This window comes from Thermobia domestica, chromosome 1, assembly GCF_964235325.1.
Source record: "Thermobia domestica chromosome 1, izTheDome1.hap1.1, whole genome shotgun sequence".
NCBI lineage: Eukaryota > Metazoa > Arthropoda > Insecta > Zygentoma > Lepismatidae > Thermobia > Thermobia domestica.
Genome location: NC_137454.1, coordinates 103,418,743 through 103,442,570, shown reverse-complemented (window position 1 = coordinate 103,442,570; position 23,828 = coordinate 103,418,743). Strand labels below are relative to the sequence as shown.

The 23,828-nt window shown below is 34.7% G+C and overlaps 1 protein-coding gene across 2 annotated transcripts in view; it reads right to left on the bottom strand.

The window, feature by feature from the left end:
- Positions 1–23,828, bottom strand: part of LOC145687808 (dual specificity calcium/calmodulin-dependent 3',5'-cyclic nucleotide phosphodiesterase 1-like) — a 714,058-nt gene that overhangs the window by 35,260 nt on the left and 654,970 nt on the right. For both annotated transcript variants that reach the window (XM_081761233.1, XM_081761240.1), the window contains 2 exons: positions 13,228–13,389; positions 182–384 (listed from right to left, as the gene is read on the bottom strand). In XM_081761233.1, coding sequence (XP_081617359.1) covers positions 182–384; positions 13,228–13,389 — 365 coding nt within the window. The remainder of the gene's footprint in view (positions 1–181; positions 385–13,227; positions 13,390–23,828) is intronic.

Below are 23,828 nucleotides of genomic sequence, written 5' to 3'. Positions count from 1 at the left end.
GTTGGGAATCATTGGTCTATTGAAAGCAGAAGTACCAGAGCTACTGCCTCAGATCTCAACATTGAATCCCCATAGTTAGAAAGTCCACCAAAATTTCCCAATTTGAAACGAAACACACTTGTCTCTTTTCTATAACTATGGAACTATGGAAAAGTATACAGGTGTTCATCTACGTACGTACCTATTTGTGATTCTGCTACTAGAGTATTATTTCTATCACACAAGGGACTATAGGGGAGTCCAAGTTCTTTCTCCTTGTCTCCCTGCCTGAAGAACTCCTCGAGGAGTCTCATGGTCCACCGATGATGAAGGTCCCATCTCTTGGCCGGATGAGATATATCACTACAATGTAACACTAGCGATACTGCTTTTGACTTGTCCACGCTACGAAAAACATAAAAACAAAAGATTATTAAAATCATTGTAAATAAAACATAAACCTTCATTCTAGGCAGAGGTGCAATAGGCCCAGGAACCCCTAGTTGAAGAGAATTCATGATAATCCATACAGTCATATTCAAAAGATCAGGCTACCCACTTATCTTTAAAAGGGACTATATTTTCACAATTGTACACAAAACAATGTAGTATTTTGTCTTGAAATGAAAACCTTAAACAACGAGAGTGAACGCACATTTATTCCATACGAATGCATGTTTAACAAAAGACAAATGGATGATCATGATTTTCTTGAACATGACTAAACTGTTAACAAATAAATAAACATGTATACTTATATTTTAATTTCATAATATCAATCAGTGGCGTATCCAGAATTTCATTAGAGGGTTCAAGAACTTAATTTCAAATCCTTTCAGGACGCGCGTGATCTTTATGTCCCATTTGGATTTTTCTCGGGACACCAGACAACTTTCAGAATAAAGGGACAATCTCATTTATAACGGAACGTCTGGTCACATAGTTTATGGCAATGTACAGAGAGATTTCATACGCCAAATGAAACTACTCAAATTGAATCATTTGTTCTGAAAAGATGAAAGAAAGAACGTGTACCTAGGTATATTGGATATTATTGCTTCGTGCCCATTTGTGACCGAGGAAAGTCCTTTATTTGCACGTTGTCCCAGGTTCGATTCCTTGTGAGGGAAAGCAAGTACTGGTTAGGATTCAACTTTAAAGGTGCTGTTAAGACCGGCTTCAATTTTTTCACACCTTTCAAGATAATGCAAAATTAAAGAATTATACTAAAACAGGATTCCTGTGAGTTCTGATTTAAAAAAAAATCCCTGACTTTCCCTGACTCATTATATGAATTCCATGATCACATGAAATTCTTGTGAAACCGGCTTCTCCTGCAGCCAACTTTTCCTTAATAATCTTGCAACTTTTCTTCAGTTCTTTTCAGAAAGATTTTTTGTACTAATTTTGTTCTTATTTTCATTGTATATGTCGTAATTATGTTTTTCGTTCTCAACCTCTGTCAGTTCTCAATCTATACAGAATCTATACGGAATATTGGGGCCGCGGTGGCTCAGTGGTAGGATACGAGTGCGAAACGTCGACGAGAGCGGACGTGGGGAAGAGTTCTCGGAAGACTGTTCTTACTGTGTAGCATACGAGTGTTAGTTAGACGTACTGTTATTAATTTTCCGAGCTTATTGCTCCGGTGTACTGCAGGTACGTGGTTTATTCTTTTGACCTGTAAAAGTGAAGTAAAATGAATCGTGTAAATACGATTCAATTTCTCTTTGAAAATGGCGCACAGAAACCTAGTGCTTTTGAGTTGCATGATTGGATTTTTGAAACTTTTCATTTGCAAGAAGACGAAATAGCTGCTATTCAAATTCCGACAACCCAGCGTTGTGTTTATTTAAAATTAGTGCGGAAAACTCGAATGGAACAGATTCTTCGCGACGCTAATGGTGAACTCACTTTCAAATATAATAATGGAGCCGTGGCTAAAGTATTGGTAAATGATGCTACTTTAGAAGTGAAAGTGTTACGCATATTTAATTTGCCCCCGGAGACTTCGATTCATTGTATTCAGACTACTTTAAGTGCCTATGGTAATGTGTTAAGTGTTACACCTGATGCATGGTCTAGACAATATCGATATACTGTAAATAATGGCATTTATCTTGCCCGTGTTCAGCTTAAACGAAACATTCCATCATTTGTGATGTTTTCAAAATATCAAGGACATATTATTTATGAAGGACAGCCGAAAACTTGCCAACGATGTCATTCAGAATTACATGAACGCTCTAATTGTCCTTTAAATACTCGCCCTACTGTGTTGCCTATACCCCCTACTGTTCCCCGTCAAGTGCCTGTACCTCCCCCCTCTGCCATCCAATCTAGTACTACAGACAGTGAATTACATGTAACGAAGGAAGAAATTCAACTCAGTTCTAATGACGTTCGACCTGTAGCTCCGAGCGAAAGTGTTGAGAACCAAACACAGGCAGAAACAGCTGACGTAACACCAGAGGAAGTAGCTGGGTTTTCTCCCGTGGAATTCGCTCAGACCGAGGTAACTGAAGGTCAATTCACTTCAACAACAACAACAACGGGGAGTGTCGATAGAAAGCAAACAGAGGCTTCTTGTGTGCTTCAAACTGATACAAACGATAATAACTCTGACCTTCTCAAGGACGCTGACATCGATAGTAATGCTGATTTTCCGTTACTACGATCTAGCCAACGCAAAATCAAACGTTCGAAATTAGAGAATAAAAGACATGATAATACATCGCCAAAAAGACGGACACGTCAACAAATTGCGCTTCATCTGCAAAATCAGAGTACTACCTCACAAAACAAATTAAATACGGGTGATAATCAGGCAAGCAATATGGACTGTTCTGAAACGGCGCCTGTAAATACCTGAATACTTCGTTTTTCCTTTAGTTGTTTACATTTATCAGGGAATGAGTGTTAAGGTTGCCTTGTGTTTACTGTGTTTACTGGGTTTACTAAGTTTACTGTGTTTATTTATGTCCTTATTAAGTTGTGTTACTGTTAATGTTAATGGCATGAGTTCGGAAACGAAATGTCAACTGTTTAAACAGTTTATATTTGACCACGATCCCGGAATTATTTTTTTGCAAGAGGTAGTTGAAGATAATTTTGCTTATCTCACTGGTTATAAATCTTATGTAAATTTGGGAGTGAACCGAAGAGGTACTGCAATTTTGATCAAGCACGAATTTGAGATTTCTCAGTTGCGCATGACACCAGATGGCCGTGCTATTGGTTTTCTTTGGAACAAAATATTATTTCTTAATATATATTCTCCTAGTGGGCATAATAAAATAAATGAACGTAAGATATTTTTTAATGAAACGTTAGTATATATATGTTCAATTTGACATATGATCATGTAATATTTGGGGGAGACTATAATTGTATTATTCGACCTGGAAAAGATGCCACAGGAGACACTAGTTATAGTCCTGAATTACGATATTTAGTCGATGGACTTAGGTTACAGGATGTTGCTATTTTTAAAAAGAAAGACCATTTGTACACGTATGTCCGTAGTAATAGTACTAAGAGTAGAATAGACAGATTTTATTTTAGTGATAGATTGTGTACACCACAAGTGATGTATGATGTGCGTGGTAATTCTTTTTCCGATCATTTTGCAGTACAAATATGGATCCCTTATGATGTACCACGAAAGTTAATGGGTAAATCTTATTGGAAATTAAACTCTTCTTTGTTAGATTTACCTGAAGTTAAAGAAAACTTTCGAAACTGTTGGATTAAATGGTGTGAACGTAAGCCCCACTTCAACTCTATTCTCAATTGGTGGGAGAAAATGGTTAAACCCAATATCAAAACCTTCTTTATGCGCATCGCACAAGATCAGGCTATACAGACTACACATACTTTGCAATTTTATCACAAATGTCTCCAAGAATTGAGTCACAGGAATGATCTTCCAGATCAATATCAAAGATTGCAATTTTTTAAAGCAAAAGTTTTAAATTTGCAACGAAAAAACTTAGAAGGGTTTAGGGCAAGAAGACGTGATCCTCTGACGATTCCACACGAAAGGTTATCCATGTACCAACATATAAAAGAAACTCGGCGACGAGAACGTCTCAGTATTCCTTCTATTCATACAGGGGATGCGAATGTCCTTCAGAAGCAACCTGATATAGCGGCTTATATACTCTCCGAATATCAAAATAAATTTAATGACATACCTGATCTTACTCAGTCTGATCCGCCATTTCCTCTGCCGCAAGTGAATTTTCCTACCTCTAAAACACACCTCTTGACCCAACCATATACAATGAACGAAATCCAACAAGTAGTTAAATCTTGTAGTACATTGAGTAGTCCAGGAGTTGACGGAATTCCGTATGCTTTGTATCAATGTTATTGGGATATTATTGCCTCGGACTTTCTTGAAGTCGCTCATTATATTCTAGAGACGGGTCAGGTGTCTACCACATTTGCTACGGGGGTCATTGTTTTAATACCGAAGAAAGATAAATCCCAGGTCTTGAGTGATTACCGCCCTATTACATTACTCAACTGTGATTACAAAATTATTGCGAAATGTCTTGCTCGTAGATTGCACCCTTTCACGCCTGATCTATTGCATGACGCCCAAAGTGGCTTTAGTATTGGTAACAAAATGTTAGATGTTCTAATGGACTTCCGCGACACAGTTGCTTGGTTTGATACCACAGGTACTATGGGTGGTTTACTGAGTTTAGACCTCTGTCAAGCTTTTGATAATGTAAGACATTCCTATTTATTTCATGTTATGCAACATATAGGGTTACCTCATAAATTCATTCAACAAGTCCAAACCCTGTTTTTACATGCAGCTTCTAGACTCCAAGTCAATGGTTTCTTGACCCCAGCATTCCCAATTCGTAAGTCCATACGCCAAGGAGACCCCTTGTCGTCGGTTTTGTTTAGTATATATCTCCTGCCTCTTATTACGGAACTCGATCGCCAGCTTACTGGAATTCCAATAAACGGCACTAAACTTGCATTGCGATCTTATGCAGATGACATTAGTGTCATTATCCGTTCAAATGAGGATTATCAACAAGTTATGCAGGTTATGGCTCATTTTAGAACATCTGCTGGAGCTAGTCTAAATATGCATAAATGTAAATTTTTACAGTTTGGTGTTACAACTCCGACTTATCTGCCGACTACTATATCTGTTGTGTCGCAAGTCTCTATATTAGGTATAGTCTACCAGCCAAATGTTTCCTCAATGATTATTTCTAATTGGAAGAGAGTGGTCACTAATATAAAGTTACTTTGTCAGGATATTCGTTTTCGACCTTTTAATTTGGAACAACGAATCTGGATTTGTCATAGCTATATTTATGCAAAATTATGGCATGTTGCCCAAATTTTGCCTGCTCCGAAGGATAGTCTCCGCCAAATTCAATCTTTGAGTCTTTGGTATATTTGGCAAGGGCACATCTTTCGTGTGCCTTATTCAATATTATGTAAAAGGAAGGAGAGTGGAGGTCTTAATTTGATCAATATCCGTTTAAAGTGTTATGTTCTGTATTTCACAAAATGGTATTGTAAACTGTATCAGGAATCTCCTTCCTTCACTAAAGAGTGGGCCTTATTCTGGTATGAAAGAGTCGGTATACTTGCACCGTTAAATATAGGTAACTTACTCTCATCGGTCTCTTATTTAAAAGAACTCTTATTGGAGGGCAGTTATTTAGAACGAGATCCGGCTCTTTCTTCTCGAGAGCTTGCAAAAAAAATTGTACAATACAAGATTACTTTCTGACCATACCACAGTCTCTCGTGTCGAAAGAATAAGTCCCACCTCTTGCTGGACGCAAATTTGGAAAAATATAAATAGTCCTGTCATACCACAATATATACGCATTGAGTGGTATAAAGTCGTACATGATCTTCTTGTTACACCTGCTCGGTTAGTACGCATTAACTTACTTGCAAACAACGTATGTCACTCTTGTGGACAGGAAGATGATTCTCAACATCGTCTCACGACGTGTTCTAAGGTTTTACCAATATGGCATTTATTACGGGCCATGTTAGGATATATATGCCACTGTGGAATTCAAGCATTCCCAGATACTTTATTACGCCTTCCTGATTTTTGCTATATGCCGCAGCCTAAACAAAATTCGATGCTCTGGTTGTGTGCTTATACGGTGTACTATCTGGTTACTCATGTAGACTATTCAGAATACCAATACAAATTGTTTATGTACGGTGCGCATGTCAAATGTCAAAATGTTCCTTCTTATTATGGATTTTTTGCTAATTATTTGAAGTTTTTGTTTCCCCCTCATAACTTGGGGCGGTTTTTTGATCAGTAGTTATGTTGTATAATTTGTAGTTTTTGTTAAATTGCACAAATGTATTTTTAAGCTGTCAATAAATCAGTAAAAAAAAAAAAAAAAAAAAAAAGTGGTAGAGCGTTCACCTCTGGTGCATGGGGTCCCGAGTTCAAACCCTGCTCCCGCCAAGCGAACTTTGTGGTGGACAAGCACCGTGTGCATGGGTTTTCTCGGGGTTCTCCCGTTTCCTCCCACTTTCTTCATTCCACCACTTCATTTCTCATAATCACCGTCTCCTTTAGCCTAACCGGCATAACCGTGCGACGTAAAACTCAAAGATTTCATTTTTCTATACAGAATATTGTTATTGTAGATACGCCGCAGAATTGGCAAGAAGGGCCCATTAGCAATTGTAATATCAAAGTATCTGGAAGAAAAATGTTTCAATGGGTTCTATTACTTCGAGAAAGCAATAACTCAACTTTCTTTTCTCAAAGTTAGACCCCCAGAAAAAAATAAGTAGCCGTGTGACGTGTACATCACGTGAAGGAGTTTGGTTATAATATTAAGAGTAACTCAATGATATGCAACCAATATCACATTTGGGTACAGTTGGGTTGCATAACATCAAGTAACAGTTCAACTATATAATAACCCTTATGAGAACACGTGTGGGAGGTCATATCTTCGGATCAACTGGATTGTCTACTTCCATCAACGAACTCGATTCTTGAGTATTGATCCTCTACTGTATATCCTGGCCAAAATTGATGGCGATCCATGCAGTAGTTCTTCAGATTTTTTGTCTCTTGGTCGGACGAACAGAGAGGGTACATATAGTAAAGGGCTTGTGATTAGTAAACCAAACTCCTTAAGAAAGTTTTTGCCTTTCTATCTTTTTCCAGTTGTTTTGGGCTCAAGTGATTCGTTCATGAATGACACATCAGATTCTTTTACAGCATTTGAAATACTCTTTTATCTACTGCCAGGCCCGTATCCAGGGGGTCTAGGAAGGGGGGCCGGGCCCTCCTAAAATTTTCACGGTAGGCTTGCAAATGAACTATAATATGGTTGGATCGCCCCCCCCCCCCCCCAACTTCAGCCGGGCCCCTTACATTTTTGGGCTGGCTACGGGCCTGTCTACGGCTCTATTGTTTTTGGTTAAAATATCGAAAAAGAAGTATCGTCTCGTTTAGAAGTCTTTTTTAAAGAACAAAATGGATCCGGGTAGCATTTGGCTGTAAGATAAGCTACGTACTCAACATTTATGAAATTACTGTAATTTTGCCATAAAAATGAAGACGTAATGCGCCATTTCATTTTTAGCTTCTTGAAGACATTATTCATTCACCATTAAAGAATAAAAAAAAAACTCCATATGTGCGCAGTCAAGACTATCCCTAAATAAAATGGACTGAATGATTCATCCAGAGTTTGGCGTCCCGTTCAGCAGCAAGGCTATATGAGACGTTAACTTACAGCTTAACGTGGGATCCGGTCTACATGAGCTCCCAACGGGAATCGAACGTGGTTCTACCGGATCTTATCATATTTCTTCATTAACATCTAAAAATTGTTTTATTATTTTATGGCTACGTAATAATAATAATAATAATAATAATAATAATAATAATAATAATAATAATAATAATAATAATAATAAGTTTAAGTGCTATAAACAGCTCATAGGCAAAAATACAGCACTATGTTAACACCATTGTATAATAATCTTAAACAGACCAGAAAAATTAAAATATAGAATGAATATTAGAGCAGTTTAAGGCCCTTATCAGAAGGCTCTGATTTAGAAAACAAGTTTAAAATAAAAATACTGTAAATTTCATAATAAACCAGTAACAGAAATATTCAAATTAAAGTTTCATTCAACCACAATCTAAAAGAATGAGTCAACCTTGCTTAAAATTGCATATCTGGTATGTAAACAAATCTTGATCACCTATTGTCATATTTCAACATAAAAGATTGGTTCTTTGAATAAAAGATTATAGCGTAAAGATACACTGAAGATACATAATAACAAACAATTAAGATTGGCAGCTAAATTCCTTGTCATAATGTTAAAACAATTTTTTTTTTAAATACGAATTGCTCTGATATTTTCATTTTAAATTGCTTTAAGAAATTGTCACTCTTCTCAATATTTCGCGTTTAGAATGAAGTGTTACCAATGTCGATCGATTCCTAACATTATAAATTGGCACTCTTATTCCTATATTTTCTAAGCTATATTTGTTTTCCAATGAAGAATTTATCAATATATTTCCTAATCCTAATTTTCTAATCTACTCTAATAAATTTATCAATAATAATAATAATAACAATAAGGAATAACATATGAATGTGATTGGTCTTCTATTTATGGATTTAGTAGAATACCTATTTTATCTCGGTGCTGAAAATGTTACACATAACTTCTACCATATTACTATTAAATTTGTTTAGTAGTTTGCTACGAAAAAAAAAATGTTGATACATTCCTTTTCCGCGGAGGAAAATAAATATAAAAGTGCCTTAATAAATCTCCCTTATTTACGTAAATACATAATTATTTTATGAAGCATATTTACGTTTATTAATTTTTTTCGTTTCGCAACCACTTAATACGTATATTAAATATCTATAGTCGGTTGAAAATTTACTCAAGAGGTATATTCGTTCCGAGATTGAAAGCTTCATAATAAGCCATGTGTTTGTGTCTGTAGATTAGCGATTAATCGCATTATGTTTACAATAGGATTTGAAAAAAAAAAAAAAAAAGTATTTCCAGCAATAGTGACAGCTGTCTATTATAGAGGAATAAGCTTTCTCAAGCTGTCTTTTATGCTTATAATTAGTCTAAATAACAAAGAAGGGAAGTGAACGAGAATGGGAGAGAGAGAGGGAGAGGAAGAGGAGAAATTCACTGTGTTCTACGAGAGAGAGGGAGAAAGACAGACACAATATTGACTTATCGTGTTTAATTGACTAGGAAAACGTCTGCGTGAGGGCGTGGGAAGCATGGATATTAATGAGACTCTCACCTTTTAAAACTCGTGTTTGTTTTTGTAATATTGAATCAGTGTACACTGTTGAGTGATTACCCCCCCCCCCCCCAAAAAAAAAAATTAAATTACCATAATACGGGGAAAAGATTTCTAATTAAGAAAATAATCAAAGTTTTGATACACTTAGAAGTTTCTCAATTTATAGCTCGCGCACCCTTATTGAAAATGGTCTCCATGGATTGGAGTTTAACGTACAACTCAATACCACGCAGTATTGTAAATGAGACTCAGTGCCTCTTTTTTTCGTAAGTTTTATCATGACCTAGCTCACTTTACCAAAAGAGGAGCGTCAGTTGAGTTTAGCTCGAAATATACATGAGTTTGAGCGCAAAATCGCGCTCAACTTTACGCCTAATTCAGATTTTTAGCTATTTACATGTTAAATGTTAAAACGTTATTTGTCAAATTGTTGTTTTCTAACCTCTAGGGAGACACTAATAAATATCTACTTACAATGACCATAACAAGTAACGTACGATTTTAGTCTAATAGATCGAAACGGCGAGAAACATCTATTCCATTCACGGTGACTGTTTCTGTCGAACTTTCTTATGATGTTAAACTTGGGTGGACGTAGTTTGAAACAATAATGTGGGGGGAGGAATCCATATTGATGCTTCATTATTGTATGCGCCAATTAAATTAAAATAAATTCAGAGAAGTAAGTAGTTTTTCTAAGACGTCACAGATGTATTTATTAATAAGAAGGAACAGATACATAAGAAGACTTCCAGAAAAGTGTGTCGAGAACTACTCAAAATATGACTTAGTTTGCCAATTATTGAAACTTCAAAATACAAGAAGTACTGTCAGAATCATGAGATTAAAACAATATCCTGTATTGTTGCAATAGAGCTATATTTGTAAATTAGCGTACGCTTCCCATACTAGGGTCTGTAATTTTGGATCACCAATCGGTATAATTTATAATAACATTTTGTGAAAATGGGAGAGAATTTTTAAGCGGAGGATCAGGGCCGGATGTATGGGGTGCACCGGTGCACGTGTACCCCCGTTCCTTGTAAATATACACTATCTAAAATGAGAAGCTAGCAGTAAAAATAGCAAAACTTTCCGAAACTTTCTGCCATTATTTTTTCGTTTGGGACTTAAGAGAAAGCAGAGCTTTGCAAAAGCAATAGTTTAAGTCGATCTTTTGAACTTTGAAGGAAAAAGATTTACCAAGCAAAGCAATATAACATTTGTCAAGTAGGGAAGAAAACAAACCAGGAGGAGAGAATATTTTTTCCTGCATATCACTTGCGACTCTCTTTAAAATACTAACACCCCTCCCCGTTCTATGTATCAGAGTTGTCAGGGGTAAGTAACACTGAAGAATTTCAGTATGACTGATTATTTTGGTAGATATTGGTGCACCCTCCTCAGAAAATCCTGGATTCGACCCTGCGGAGGATGATACTTATATCACCCGTCCTCGCTTAGTTCTTTGGTACCGAAATGTCGCTTTTGATTTCCAGTACAAGAGTACCTACCGGTAACTCACTAAAGTGATTCATATTCCTTATGAATATCTCAACGAGTATAGTGTGAAAACCGTGATTGACCGACTTCAATATCTATATATTCACATAGTTTTTGCGTTTTACGTCCCTCGGTTATGCCAGCTAGGCTAAAGGAGATATTCACATAGTTGTATATAACTTCGACACAGTTGCACCTGTAATTATTTTTTCTTCGTTTAAAATACTGTCGTTTCCTAGTGGTCTCATTTAAATTTTGAATGTAATAAAGAGCCTTAGGACCTACACTATAAAACACCTCAACAAATGCAGTTTAGAAAATGTAATTCGCCAACATATGTGTTTGTGTTCAAACATAACTTCAAAATGAGTGCACCGATTTTAAGCATTATTTTTTGTTTGAAACAATATATCCACTTGGTAGTTCTATGTCAATATCATCGTAATATAATGAGTCTTAGGAGTTAGAATATGAAACACCTCAACGGGTTTAGTGTGAAAAACCGAAATCAGCCGACATCAATATGTATATGTTCATGCATAACTTCGATATAGACACATCAATTTTGATGATTCTTTCTTCGTTTGAAAGAGAATAAAATTTTGATTATTCCATATAAATTCCATTAGGATGTAATGACAATATTCGGAGTTAATCCATAAAACATTTCAATGAGTGCAGTGTGAAAAACAAAACTATCTTACGAGCCAGACCATGAAACACCTTAATGGGCGCAGTTGAAAACTGTAACGAACCGACTTTAGTATGATTATGTTTATGCGTAGCTTCGACATAGATGCACTGATTTTCATTATTATTTCCTTTTTTAGAAGGGGATACTTTTTCGGTAGACTATACATATATAAATATCTTTGGATAAAATGGAAGTCCTTGAAGCTAGACTATGGAACACTCCAAGGGGCGAAGTGTGAAAATTGTAATTAACTGACTTCAATATGTGCATATTTACATATAACTTCGACATAGATGCGCTGATTTTAATGATTCTGTTTTCGTTTGAAATAATGTACTTCCTTGGTAGTTTTATGTAAATTCCATGACGATCTAACCATAACCTCAGGTGGAAGACCCATCAATGGTTGACATTGTTAATATCGCAATTAATCGGCTTTATTGTATGCATGTTCACGCATAACTTCAATGTTGATGTACTGATTTTGATTGCTCTTTTTTAATTTCAAAGAGTATAACTTCTTGCAGGAGCTCTGACGACAATCTTTCAAGTTCAGAAAGAGTAGTTTAGTGGCGTGTTTCTGACAATTTTCTCGAAAACGTCTTCAAAGATTTTGGTGGTATTTTATCAGAAGTATAACAAACAAGTTTATCAAGGTGGCAGGCTTTTTTACATACTAAAAGAAAAAAAAAACATCTTTTAGACTAGGGAAGCAATAAAAACTCACCATACACGTACATATTACACATACATCTGTACATATTATTATTATTTTATTATATTTCCAGGATTGTCTTTTTGAAACGGCATTGACACGGCGTGAAGTTAAACTCTTAGGTTGTACGAAATATACGAATAAGCAATTCATAAGACAATAAATATGACTGTGTTTATGTGGATAATAAATGCATTGAAAAGCTCTAAGAGAAAATAAGAGCAAACTCAGACACTGTTAGATAATAGTATAGTAATTAGTTGGCAACTATGTGCATTCAGTTAGGCAAATGCTAATACTTCTTGCACGTTCTATTTGAAGCATTCTTGAATGAATTAATTATTAAAGTTGTTTAATACATATACAGCAAATGATCCTCATTTAAAGGAGGGGCAAGAGGTCGTTCGTGGACCGGTCTCCCATTTACTCAGGAGTGGATCCAGGGGGACGATCAGGGCGATCGCCTTTCCCCAGAAGAGGAAACTTTCTTATTTTATATATAAATAAAACCCATCCCAGAGTTTGAAGCTCTTAAAAGTAGCTCTAGTAGCAGTATTACAACCCACCGCCCCCCTCAGAAGTCTGTCCTGGATCCACCCCTGCCGTGGGTACACTACTGTATTTTATTAATAAATATGTTACTATAAACACTAAAGTACACCACAATTAATTTCTCCTGGAATAACCTAGAAAAGTGTTATTGATGAGTTTTTCTTATGAGGTGAGTTTTCTTTGGATCTAGTTATTCCAAAAACACGTTATAACTTAGCTAATTCAATAAATATTCCAGAAACAGCTCTGCAGTATGGTATTATCTATGATTTAATTCATGAAGAAATGGGAACGAGAAAGTTTAGGACAGTGGCAAGTATCTTCCATTTTTAGTCACATGTTGAGTTTCAATATATAAAAAGTGCTTGAGTGAATAAAATGTGCATGAGAGAGGGAAAAATATATATATAAAGAAAAGAAGAAGACTATTGGTTGATTGGTTGCTCTTACCTTGGTTCCGTCAATGTGAGTAAGTTCTTCATGTTTTTGATTTGTTGAAAGTGGAAACTCATGTCGGTTGCGAGGACCATGTCAATAGCCAGAGTCCTGAATTCCCTAAACTCTTCCCGTGACAGGTTCTGGAGAATGTTGCACTCGTCCTCTCGCAGAAGTCTATAGTATCAAAAAGAGAGACAAAAAAGAAAAAAATTAAGAGTTCCTTTCGTAGTTGAGTTTCCAAGGGGCTTATATATCTAATTAATTGATTTTGATGTCCAAAGATACAACACAATTGCTATAGAGAACAGGAAAGTCTACTCTCGCTTCTGCAGTTTAATTGGATTACTTCTGGTTTGTAAGGTCAAACCGTTATTTAACTTAAATTTTATGGTGAATTAGTATTGATCATACGTGAGATATGGGGGAAAGTGACACGATAATAATAGGCCTTATTTATGGTACAAAAGATTCTTGGTTCAATCCCAGTCCACATCACATCCACGGATCTTCGTAGAATTCTCATATTTCCTCCCGCTATCTACATCAATTGTTATATGTCTGCTTTTGCTCTCAGAGCATATCTAGAGAGGTGAAATTTTGTTGGAAGCAGTCGTCAGGCATTTCTATAGAAATGCATAGATATCTACCTTTTTTACTTATAACTTCGCAATATTGCCTGGTCGAAGTTAAACTATAATCGAATAAACATGCTAGACTTTTTTTTTCATCTTGAGTTAAAACATACAATTTCTTAAAACCATGCTAATGTGTGCAAGTGTCTGAATGACTCTTAGATGTCAAGAAGGTTCTTTAAAAAAAAAAAAAAAGGAAAGAAAGAAGTGATTGTTCTCGAGTCATATTGTATGCTCTCAAGGAGGCGAAATAAATAAACAATAACTGAAATAATTACTCAAATTCAGGGGCGCACCTACGGGGGGTCCACCGAGTCCGGACTTCCCAAAATTTCCTAACTCAACATACATTTGTACATTTTCTCAATAAAATTATACTTGTTTAACAGGGAAATGATTGGTGTAGCATGAAAATTTGATCTTACACTTTATCTATACTCTTATAATTTTTTCCTTAAAAATATAGGTGGAATTATTTTATAATTATTTATCGCCTTTTAGGATACAGATAAATACCCGCTCAATTCTACAAAGATGTAGTGGCCTGTAGTATTGGACCTCCTCCCCCCGAAAGCTCGGACCCCTCCCAACAAAAATGTCTGGGTGCGCACTTGTCCTAATTGTATACACTGAGAACAGCAGCACTTCTACATTTGTGAACAAAACTCGTTCTTGGTCTCATAAGGTCGTAGAAGTTGACAATGACGTAACTTCTTCAATGTCCCACAAGTGAGCAGTGTTCACATCTATAAAGACAAAACAGGGTTTTGAATGTTATCTTCCTACTTGAAATTTATGTAACAAAATTGTGTCATGAAAAAGGAATGAGCTTTTATACATGAGTGTTCGACCTTATATATAAAACCGGCCAACCACATCACTTTGAAACACTTCAAACTGAGATTTGTAGAATGTTTCTGGAGGTTTATTTTCTATATTTCTTAGACATTCCTTGCAAACCTCATTTATAAAGTATTGCATCTACCGTTAAGCGTAACGCAAAACTGAGTTATTTATTTAACCTGAAAGTTCTATCATTCACAATTTAATCAAAGAACGAAAAAATATGTATCGACCTATAGATACTGATATGTAGAAGTATAGTATCACAAGTATAAACCCCACTACTGGCTGTAGGTTCAATCTGTAATAAAATCATTGTTAGATAAGCAAGTAAAGCACAATTGCATCGAAGAAGCATAACTGCGACACATCCAAAACTCAGTTAAATCATTAAAGTGCTCAATATAAACTTTCATGAATTTTCCATCTTACTGTCCAGTACGTTAAAAGCTGATGTCCAGCGGAAATATACTCGGAATATGTTTTTTTTTTTTTGTTAAGGAGAGCTGTTACCCTCCAAAAATTACAGCTCCGGAAACTTTAACTAAACCCTTAAGTATCACAGATAGCAATGGCCACACGTTCAATGCGTAAACATGAATTCAACGGCTACCAACACTGTTATTTCTGGCTTTGCTGACTGGATTGTGCTTCTTTTAATTCAAATAGATTTTTAATTTGTTCAAAAGTTTGAATCAAGTCCGAAAATATATCTTCACGGAGAATCGAATCTGAAAACACGAACAACAAAAGGCATGACTGCTGCTCATTCAGCTACTCGAGAGTAAGAAGTTTACTGTTATTATAGGTTGTTGAAAATAGAATGTTGATCTTTTTGTAATATATTATGTATTTAAGTAAATTTATAATGTTCCAAATTTTAATCCATATGGAAAACTTCCAGCAAACGAAATGGTTAAAGAAAGGAAACAATGTTGCGTATAGTTATTGTATTCCGTGTAAATTAGGAACAATTGCTATTACGTAATTTCTGAACTCCACCTTTATGAAGACTACGTTCATATCAGTGTAAATGTTTTATCATTATTTTTTAATTTTATTGTAAGTATTTCCATTGTAAACATCACAAGAAAAATTCAGACTGAACTTGCCGAGATATGATACCACATTCTTTAGATTGAGATTCACATATCAACATTGATTTTCTTGTTTTGGATTGGTCTAGGTTTTTAAAAACTCCAAGGAATGTTCTTTGAAACTTGATTGATACATTCCATTCCAATACGTGATTGACAATGCTCTGTCGTCTACATTCCAGTGTCCTTCGATAGCGACTAACAGAATGTAAAGTGGATCATGTAATATTGTTCTCTCACCAACGCAGGTTACAGCATGGTCATGAAAAATATATGTACTAGAGACCAGATGTTAAACAAAATACCTACTTCTTAATATTATAGATAGATAAAAGTAGATGTTCTGTAGTTCACTTGAAGGCTGTCCATTCAATTTCACAAAAATTTGTTCTGCCTATTTCTTTTAATACTGCCTATATTGTTTGTTCTTCTTCAGAGTTTCTTCCAATACAGTAAATCATTGAGATACCTAAATTATCTCTTATTTCAGGAAATATTTCTGCCGGTTCTATGACATTGAAGAGTAACAGAAACTAATTTATGTGGGGATTAAGGCGCAACTTTAGACGATACATGGAAATAATGTCGCCGTGAGAAGGATGAGCTAATAATTGTTGCTAATAATAACTTGGAAGTGAACAGAAATTAAAGACTTTTGGACAATTACTCAAAGATGAAAACATAGCTAGTGAAAAACTGATTCAACTATTTTTGAGTGCTTTAAATATGACCCATTTACATCAATAGAGATTGAAAAATAGTTTAGATTAAACAACAAAATATTTTATGTACTACACACAAATGAATCAACTAGAAAAATATGTAATTTCGCAACAGTAATAAAAACAGTGCAAATGTGTTTGTATGCTGACAGCACATTTTTTGCTTATCTCTGAAGACACACTTTGTTCATCCAAAAATAAAGAGAAGTATTTTTTTTTCATCAGCTTTTTCTGTAATTTTGAGTGAATGTAAATTGAGCGGCTCTAGGGAAGATAATGAAAAGTGCCACCTCCATCGAAATTGAGTTATTAAGTGGAATGGGTTGAGATCGGACCACAGACCAGAATGTAGGTAGTTGAAATTCGGAAATGTTCTTCTCTTGCATATGGCAGGGAAGTCTTGGTTGGTATTGCATTGCATTGCATTGCATGGAAATGTTGAACTTCCTCGTCCTATTCACTCGAAAGTTGAAAAAATATCGTTTACCATTATCTTCACCCAAGCCGCTCAATTATTATCAAGTGACAACTTAAAAAAAAAAAAACTTGCTATCAATAAAGTCCTTGTGACGAACTCCCACAATATACTTAATTAATATATAATTAACAATTTATCTATTTATTCGAAAGTGACCAATCATTTCTTTCTTCAAACTACTGTGTGTAAATTGCAGTTGGTGATTGTGCAAACTACTTCGTGCTGCTGCTGTAGTGATAAAAATACTGAAAAATTTAGACTGCTGATGAGAGAATATTATAAATACTCTTCGTACAGTAAGACAGTCTCCACAAATAATGACGGTGTTTTTAGATTAAACATTGTTTACGACTAATTTATTGCTTTTGTATCGTTGAATAGCCTATTGATTTTTATTACCTCAAGCTTTAGAGAATACTTTTTGAATTGTAAGTGGTTATTTTCCGTAAGAAGTTTTGATTTCTTTTAACCCTTAGTTGGTAATATCCAACTCCGAGGCGGATACACGATATTTTTTTGTTCAGAGTTGGTACGCATATTCACGGTTTGATCTGATAGTTCACCTATGCTTTAGTTGTGGGTTGACTAAGATGTTTTGTGCAGGTGGTCGTGTGTCTAGCTCATCGTTGCAAACTTCGAAGTGTATAAAGTTATTGTACGCCGTCTCGCAGGCGGATATTACTGTAAGGGTAATATATTTTGTCCGTCTAAGTGGCGGATATTACTTTATACTGTGAACTATTAATATTTGTGTGTTTTCTTTAGTTTCGAAAATCAATATTTTAAGATGTCAATTAGAAAAGGTATACCACAAAGGAGAAGGGCTATACTACAAATGGCTATAGAACAATTACAGATGACTGTAATCCGAAACTGATTATGATTACAGATCCGATGATTCGTATGTTCCTGAACAAGATCATTTGTCCACAACAGGTCATGTCAGCAATCCAGAAATAGATTTTAATTACGTCACGCTAAGATTTTTAAGTCAGTGCTTGAAAACTTGGTGACACTTTTCTCAGTTGACTGCACTGGACTTCATGCTTTTCGTGCAACTATCTCTGAAAAGATGTAAAGTTTTGCTGGCGGCTCTTAGGTTTGATGATACAGCTACTCGTGAACGAAGGAAAAGAAAGAATTCTCCAGCAGCAGCGTGTGTATTTTAATAAGATCATTTCTAATTTTCAGAAGGCATATTCTTTTGAGAAACAAATAAGTGTTGATAACATTCTACAAGATATATGCTTAGAAATAGATTCTCAGTGGTGACGCATGTTGTATTGAACTCATGGGTACATACACAAGTGAATTAAGACGTGCTTACTATTTATTCAGTTAATGAATTTTGTTACGTAAAATGAATTCTCTGGACGTAACTAAACCTTATTGGAAACTGACTTATACCACTTTGGCTTCAAACGTCTCAATTGTGTGTGTCCGTCTCTGAGGCGGATATTACTGTTATAGCTTATTTTTTGGATGTTACCAACTAAGGGTTAAAAAAATGAATGTACAATCAAAGACATAATTTACCAATTGACAACTTGAAAGAAGAATAAATTTCTATCATGTGGAATCGCACTTAATGTTTTCTTGTAAAAGATTACCAAAATGTATTAAATTAAAACATACGGATTTAAAAAATGTATCTAAACATTCGGTTTCTATTTATAACTAATGGTGGAACTATTTCTGATTGAAGATGAACTATGGCGCTGAGGATAAACGTCCGTGCTATGACGTTGATTAAATAAGCCTACTGCCGGGAGAAGATAATTTTTCTGTGGGATAAGGGGGGGAAAGAGAATGTCAGTAAAAAGACGATAATTCTCCTACATCAAACCATATGGCTATCCAAAAGTCATATTATAACAATAACAAACATTTTATTATATTTTAGCCCACAGTCTTTGTAATTCTTACAATATATCAACACTGTCAAATCACATAAAATCATACACAACAACTTATATCACTATTACCTTTTTATTGTCGAGACTCCATTAATTATTTATATTCTTTTTCAGTCGTTATAGTAACGTTTTAAAACAAGCAGTTATATGATGTTATGACAACTATATATACAGATTACATCTATAAAATCAACATATATTTTTAACAATTGAGATTACATCTTATTTCTTTCTATTTAGAATCAACAACATATAATTTCTTTTCTTCTTGAGCTCATTCGTGGCTAAGCGGTTAGCGTACGCGCCTTTGGCGTGGGTGTCCCGGGTTCGATTCCCGGCGGGAGCTCATGTGGTTCGGATTCCACGTTAATCAGTAGGTCCACGTCTCATATAGCCTCGCTGCTGAACGGGACGTTAAACTCAGAATCCACTCTTTTCTTCTTCTTCTTCTTCTACTCGACAGATTGTGTATTTTTATGCACCGTTATCCCAAAATCAAAATATAAAAATGGAAGTAATCCAATGTACTAATGCAATGATACACGATATCGTTGTAATATGTAGCTAATGGAATGGGCACACATAGTTTTACATCTTTCAGTCAGTCAGCCCTTGCTGACAACTCCTTCCGTATGCTTAGAAAATAAAACGCACTTGGAGCTATTAACAGCCGTCTTGAATAACTTATGCAAGATGGAGCACCAGATGCAGATATTGTATGCTTCTGGTAGGACAATATATCTCCCAGATACTAGACTAAGAGAAGGAATTCTATATAATGCTTGTAAAAAGAGAAAGAAGTAAGACAAAGTCTAACTGGGTCGTTAACAATGTAATGATGATGATATCGGGTACTCAATAAGAATAAAAATTAAAAAAAAAAAATAAAAAATAGTATAAAATAAATTGATTTCTAACTTAATTCATTGCTTCTATTTCTGGAATTATTTTCCTTGTTCCATCAATCATCGAACTTCTGAAAATTTTATTTAATATAAGTTGGAAGACGATGCATAAACGACCCAATTATATTTCATTTCTTTTTACAGTAGAAAGTTAAAAAGGAAAATGTCAAGGGAAGGAAGAAAAGGGAAAAGAAGGAGAAGGATATGAGGAAGAAGAAGAAAGAACTAGAAAGACCTTTCACAGAAATAGTCTATTTCTAAAGAATAGTATATAAAAAGGGATTAATGCAGAGGAAAAACTTCAAACAGGGTATGGTATGAACAGAGTATGGTAGAAGGGAGAGGAGAGGAAGAAGAAGAAGAAGAAAGAGTACAAGATAATTGTTGAAATGTAGTCGAAAGTGTAATCATGTTTTCCTTGTATGATGTCTTCTAGTTAATCTTCATAAAATAATAATAAAAAAATCAGTGTTAAACCTGTTACAATCAGACAAATGTTAACTCTGATCTGGATCCAAGTAAATACTCAAGACGTATTTACTCAAACCCAGCCCAATCCAGCTGATCAGAAAGATGAATCTAGTTATGGTAATTATTGTTTTCAATTAGATTTGATCCAGATTACTATTACAATTTACTGTGTTCACACTTCTGGTCCAACAGTTAAACGACTATTGAAAATTATGATGAATTCAAGGGAAAAAAAAATCCAATTGAATGTCATAACATTGATGAAATTAAAGTTCGCTGGATATTTTCAGAATTGATAGCTATTGTCACTAGTTTTCTTCACTTGTCCTCATTTAGGTCAGACAGCCACAACTATTCAATAACAGAAGAATTTATATTCAGTATATTCATATCCTTTATGACCTATGGCATGCATCAATGACTATCATTTGTTGGAGAATGTTAACACAGTAATTTGTAACAAATTCTTAATGCTACGGTAGGTTCCTTCACTTAAAACCTAGATCGGACTCACACTACCACTCATTCCATATCAAAACAAAACATTTAAATATATCAGGTTAATTTTGAAAGGAAAATCCACTAGTTATATTTTCGTACATTTTATTACAATAAACGACAGAAGGAAGAGAAAAAAATACGAAAACTACATTTTATCTCTCTCTCTCTCTCTCTCTCTCTCTCTCTATATATATATATATATATATATATATATATATATATATATATATATAAACAAATATATAAACAATAATATTCTAGGGGTACATTACACAGTATTATATATTCAATTTTCAGATTAATTATTTATATTATATGTGAATGTCTTCAAATGCAAGAACGGGCCATTAGATTTTTTTGTTGGAACATTTTGAACATAAAATTAAAATGTTGGAACATATCAATGTTCAGGTACTCAAGGTAGCATAGAGTAAACTTATTAAGTTTACAAGGAGACAAATTCTTCTTTAGTCCTTGACAAAAATCATGACTGTTTTATGATCTAGTTATTTTATAACGAGAAAACTTACTTAGGTCATAAAAATTCAAGATTTGACCATATATATATATAATATATCCAATTTGGCGCTAATCTTAGAGCCATATATAATATTATATTCATATTCACTAAATTATTGTTTATTTAACTTTTAATTCACATTTGACACAATCACTGAGGTTTCGGTAAACAATATTTGACACATAGATGAAAATGCCATAGTGGCCAATATAGTCACAAGTTGGGTAAATAATTTGTTTCATTTTCTGGATTTTACTTCCAAAATGATTTAAACATTTATTTACTTATCGATTAGTTAGTCGTATGTATGGGATGAAATTTGTCATTTAATTGGAAATAAATCTAACGAATATTTTTGAGCTGATCGAGCTGAACTGTTTCCACTTGAATGCCAGTTAGGGAACAAAATAATTATTAAGAACGCGCCTCAATGGATTGAAATTTCACTATGTTATTAAAATCGATTTACTGATATTTCTTGGACGTACTGTCGATTTCAGCATGCACCAAAAAATTCACTACGGAAGATTCTATAATCACTGAGGAGATGAGGTAAGTTGGATATTTCTGAGAATAAGGATTTTACGGTATAAAATTGTGGATTTTGGATTATAAAAATTTCGATGTAACTTGCTAAACTACTTTATTCCAGACATGCACTTAGTAGATGTTAGTATAATAAAGTTAATGCAAAAGACAAATACTTTACACAAAGAAGTAAAATATAACCCACATCCATTGACTTTGGTAGTATACTCTTTATTTCATACAAATATATTGAAATACCCATAAATATGGCAGCAAATAATGTGTCGGGTTAATATTTCAAATAATATGATACAAATTTAAAAATCCACATCTCCGATAAGTGACACAATAACATACACTGTTGGAAGAAATTTTGTGGGCCCACAATCAGCACTTAAAAAAAAAAAAAAAAAAAAAAAATCACCTCTGAGATAGGTTATCAAAATTTAAAAGTTATGAACAAGGCTATCAGTGGGACCTGAAATTTCGAAAACTGAAAACGTAATACCTCCAAACGGGAGACTTTAATCTGATTGGTCAATATTACCAGTTTAAAGAAAAGTGAGGCACGAAATCTAATCGGCTCGGTTACACGGCCACGACCACTACCGATCGAAAGAGAGATAAAACACTGACTATAAGAATAAACGTCCCTTTGACATATTACGGGGCTATCGGACTCGCAGAAGTATCACTCTCAATATTCAGTAAGAAAAAATTAATCTAAATATCATCCCGGAAATTAAAATTTACATTGAGTCGAAGTTAATCATTTACATTGAGCCGAAGTCGAAAAGTTTAAAGAGGTAAAAATTGAAGGGAAATGTAGAAGAAATAGAACAGATTCATATAAAGAGAAGATAAAACAGAAGAAAGACGCCACTAAAGATGTCATTCGGACCTTACAAAAACTTACAAGTGTCGATTTTAAAGCCAAAAATTAAATCCATTGGTCAAAACGTTTGGAACCTAAAAATGTACATGGCCACCTGGTGAAATCCTTGGCGCCAAGGATGCAAGTCTGTGTCTTCTAGATGAAGACCTCACAATAGGAGCAGCTTTATGAAATCTTCATCTATTCACTGTTTCTGGCAAAGACCAACAAGTATGCTCGGGGGAGGGGGGGAATGCCTTAATTTTGAAATTTCTATAACAAAAACTCCGACGTCACAACGCAGCGAAGGAGAAGAGTTCAGGTTAAAATGTAGAGAAAATAGTTTAAAAGAGAGAAAAGAATGATGATATCTAAAAGGGGTAGATTTTTTTTTAAAAAATCTAAATAAATAAACAATTTTGTACTAGTCAGTTAATGTAGGGCAAAACCTTGCTAGCGCTATCAATCGCAGGGATGCGACTCCTGGACGTCAGGTTCTAAATAATTTTACTACTAGAAACAGAAATAATAACACAAGGGGTAGGGGAAAGACGTCTTGTACGAGCTATTACCATAGATAAACAAACAAAAAATTTACACCAGTCCCTGAATTGAAATTCCAATCATATAGAATTAACGAAGGCATACTACTAAAACTAAAAAAATGTGGAAGATAGGAAACAACCGAAAATCCATGCGCTGCAAGCCATTCGTTTATAGTACACAACATTCGGACTATTCAATAATTTCAACGTTGACATATAATATCCCAAATTTACTTTATTGCTGTCAAAGGAAGTATCATTAAATTATATGCATGATCAAGTCTGAAAATGCCATTATCTATTCATATTCAACGTACCTAACTAATACGCACTACTGACGCGTATGTATCCAGAACAAAGCAAACTCAATAGTTATTCAGTTACACCTCCACTCTATTTATAGCTAATCACAATAATTCCTTTCGATACGCCATTTCCTTTTTAACATTGTATTAATATATCAAGGTTCGACCTATAAACGTAGCCCGCTTAAAAAAAAAATCTTTAAAAAAAACTTCCGCATCGCGAGTCAATATTTAACCACTCCTCATCACACACTGATTCACTCACATTTACTTATA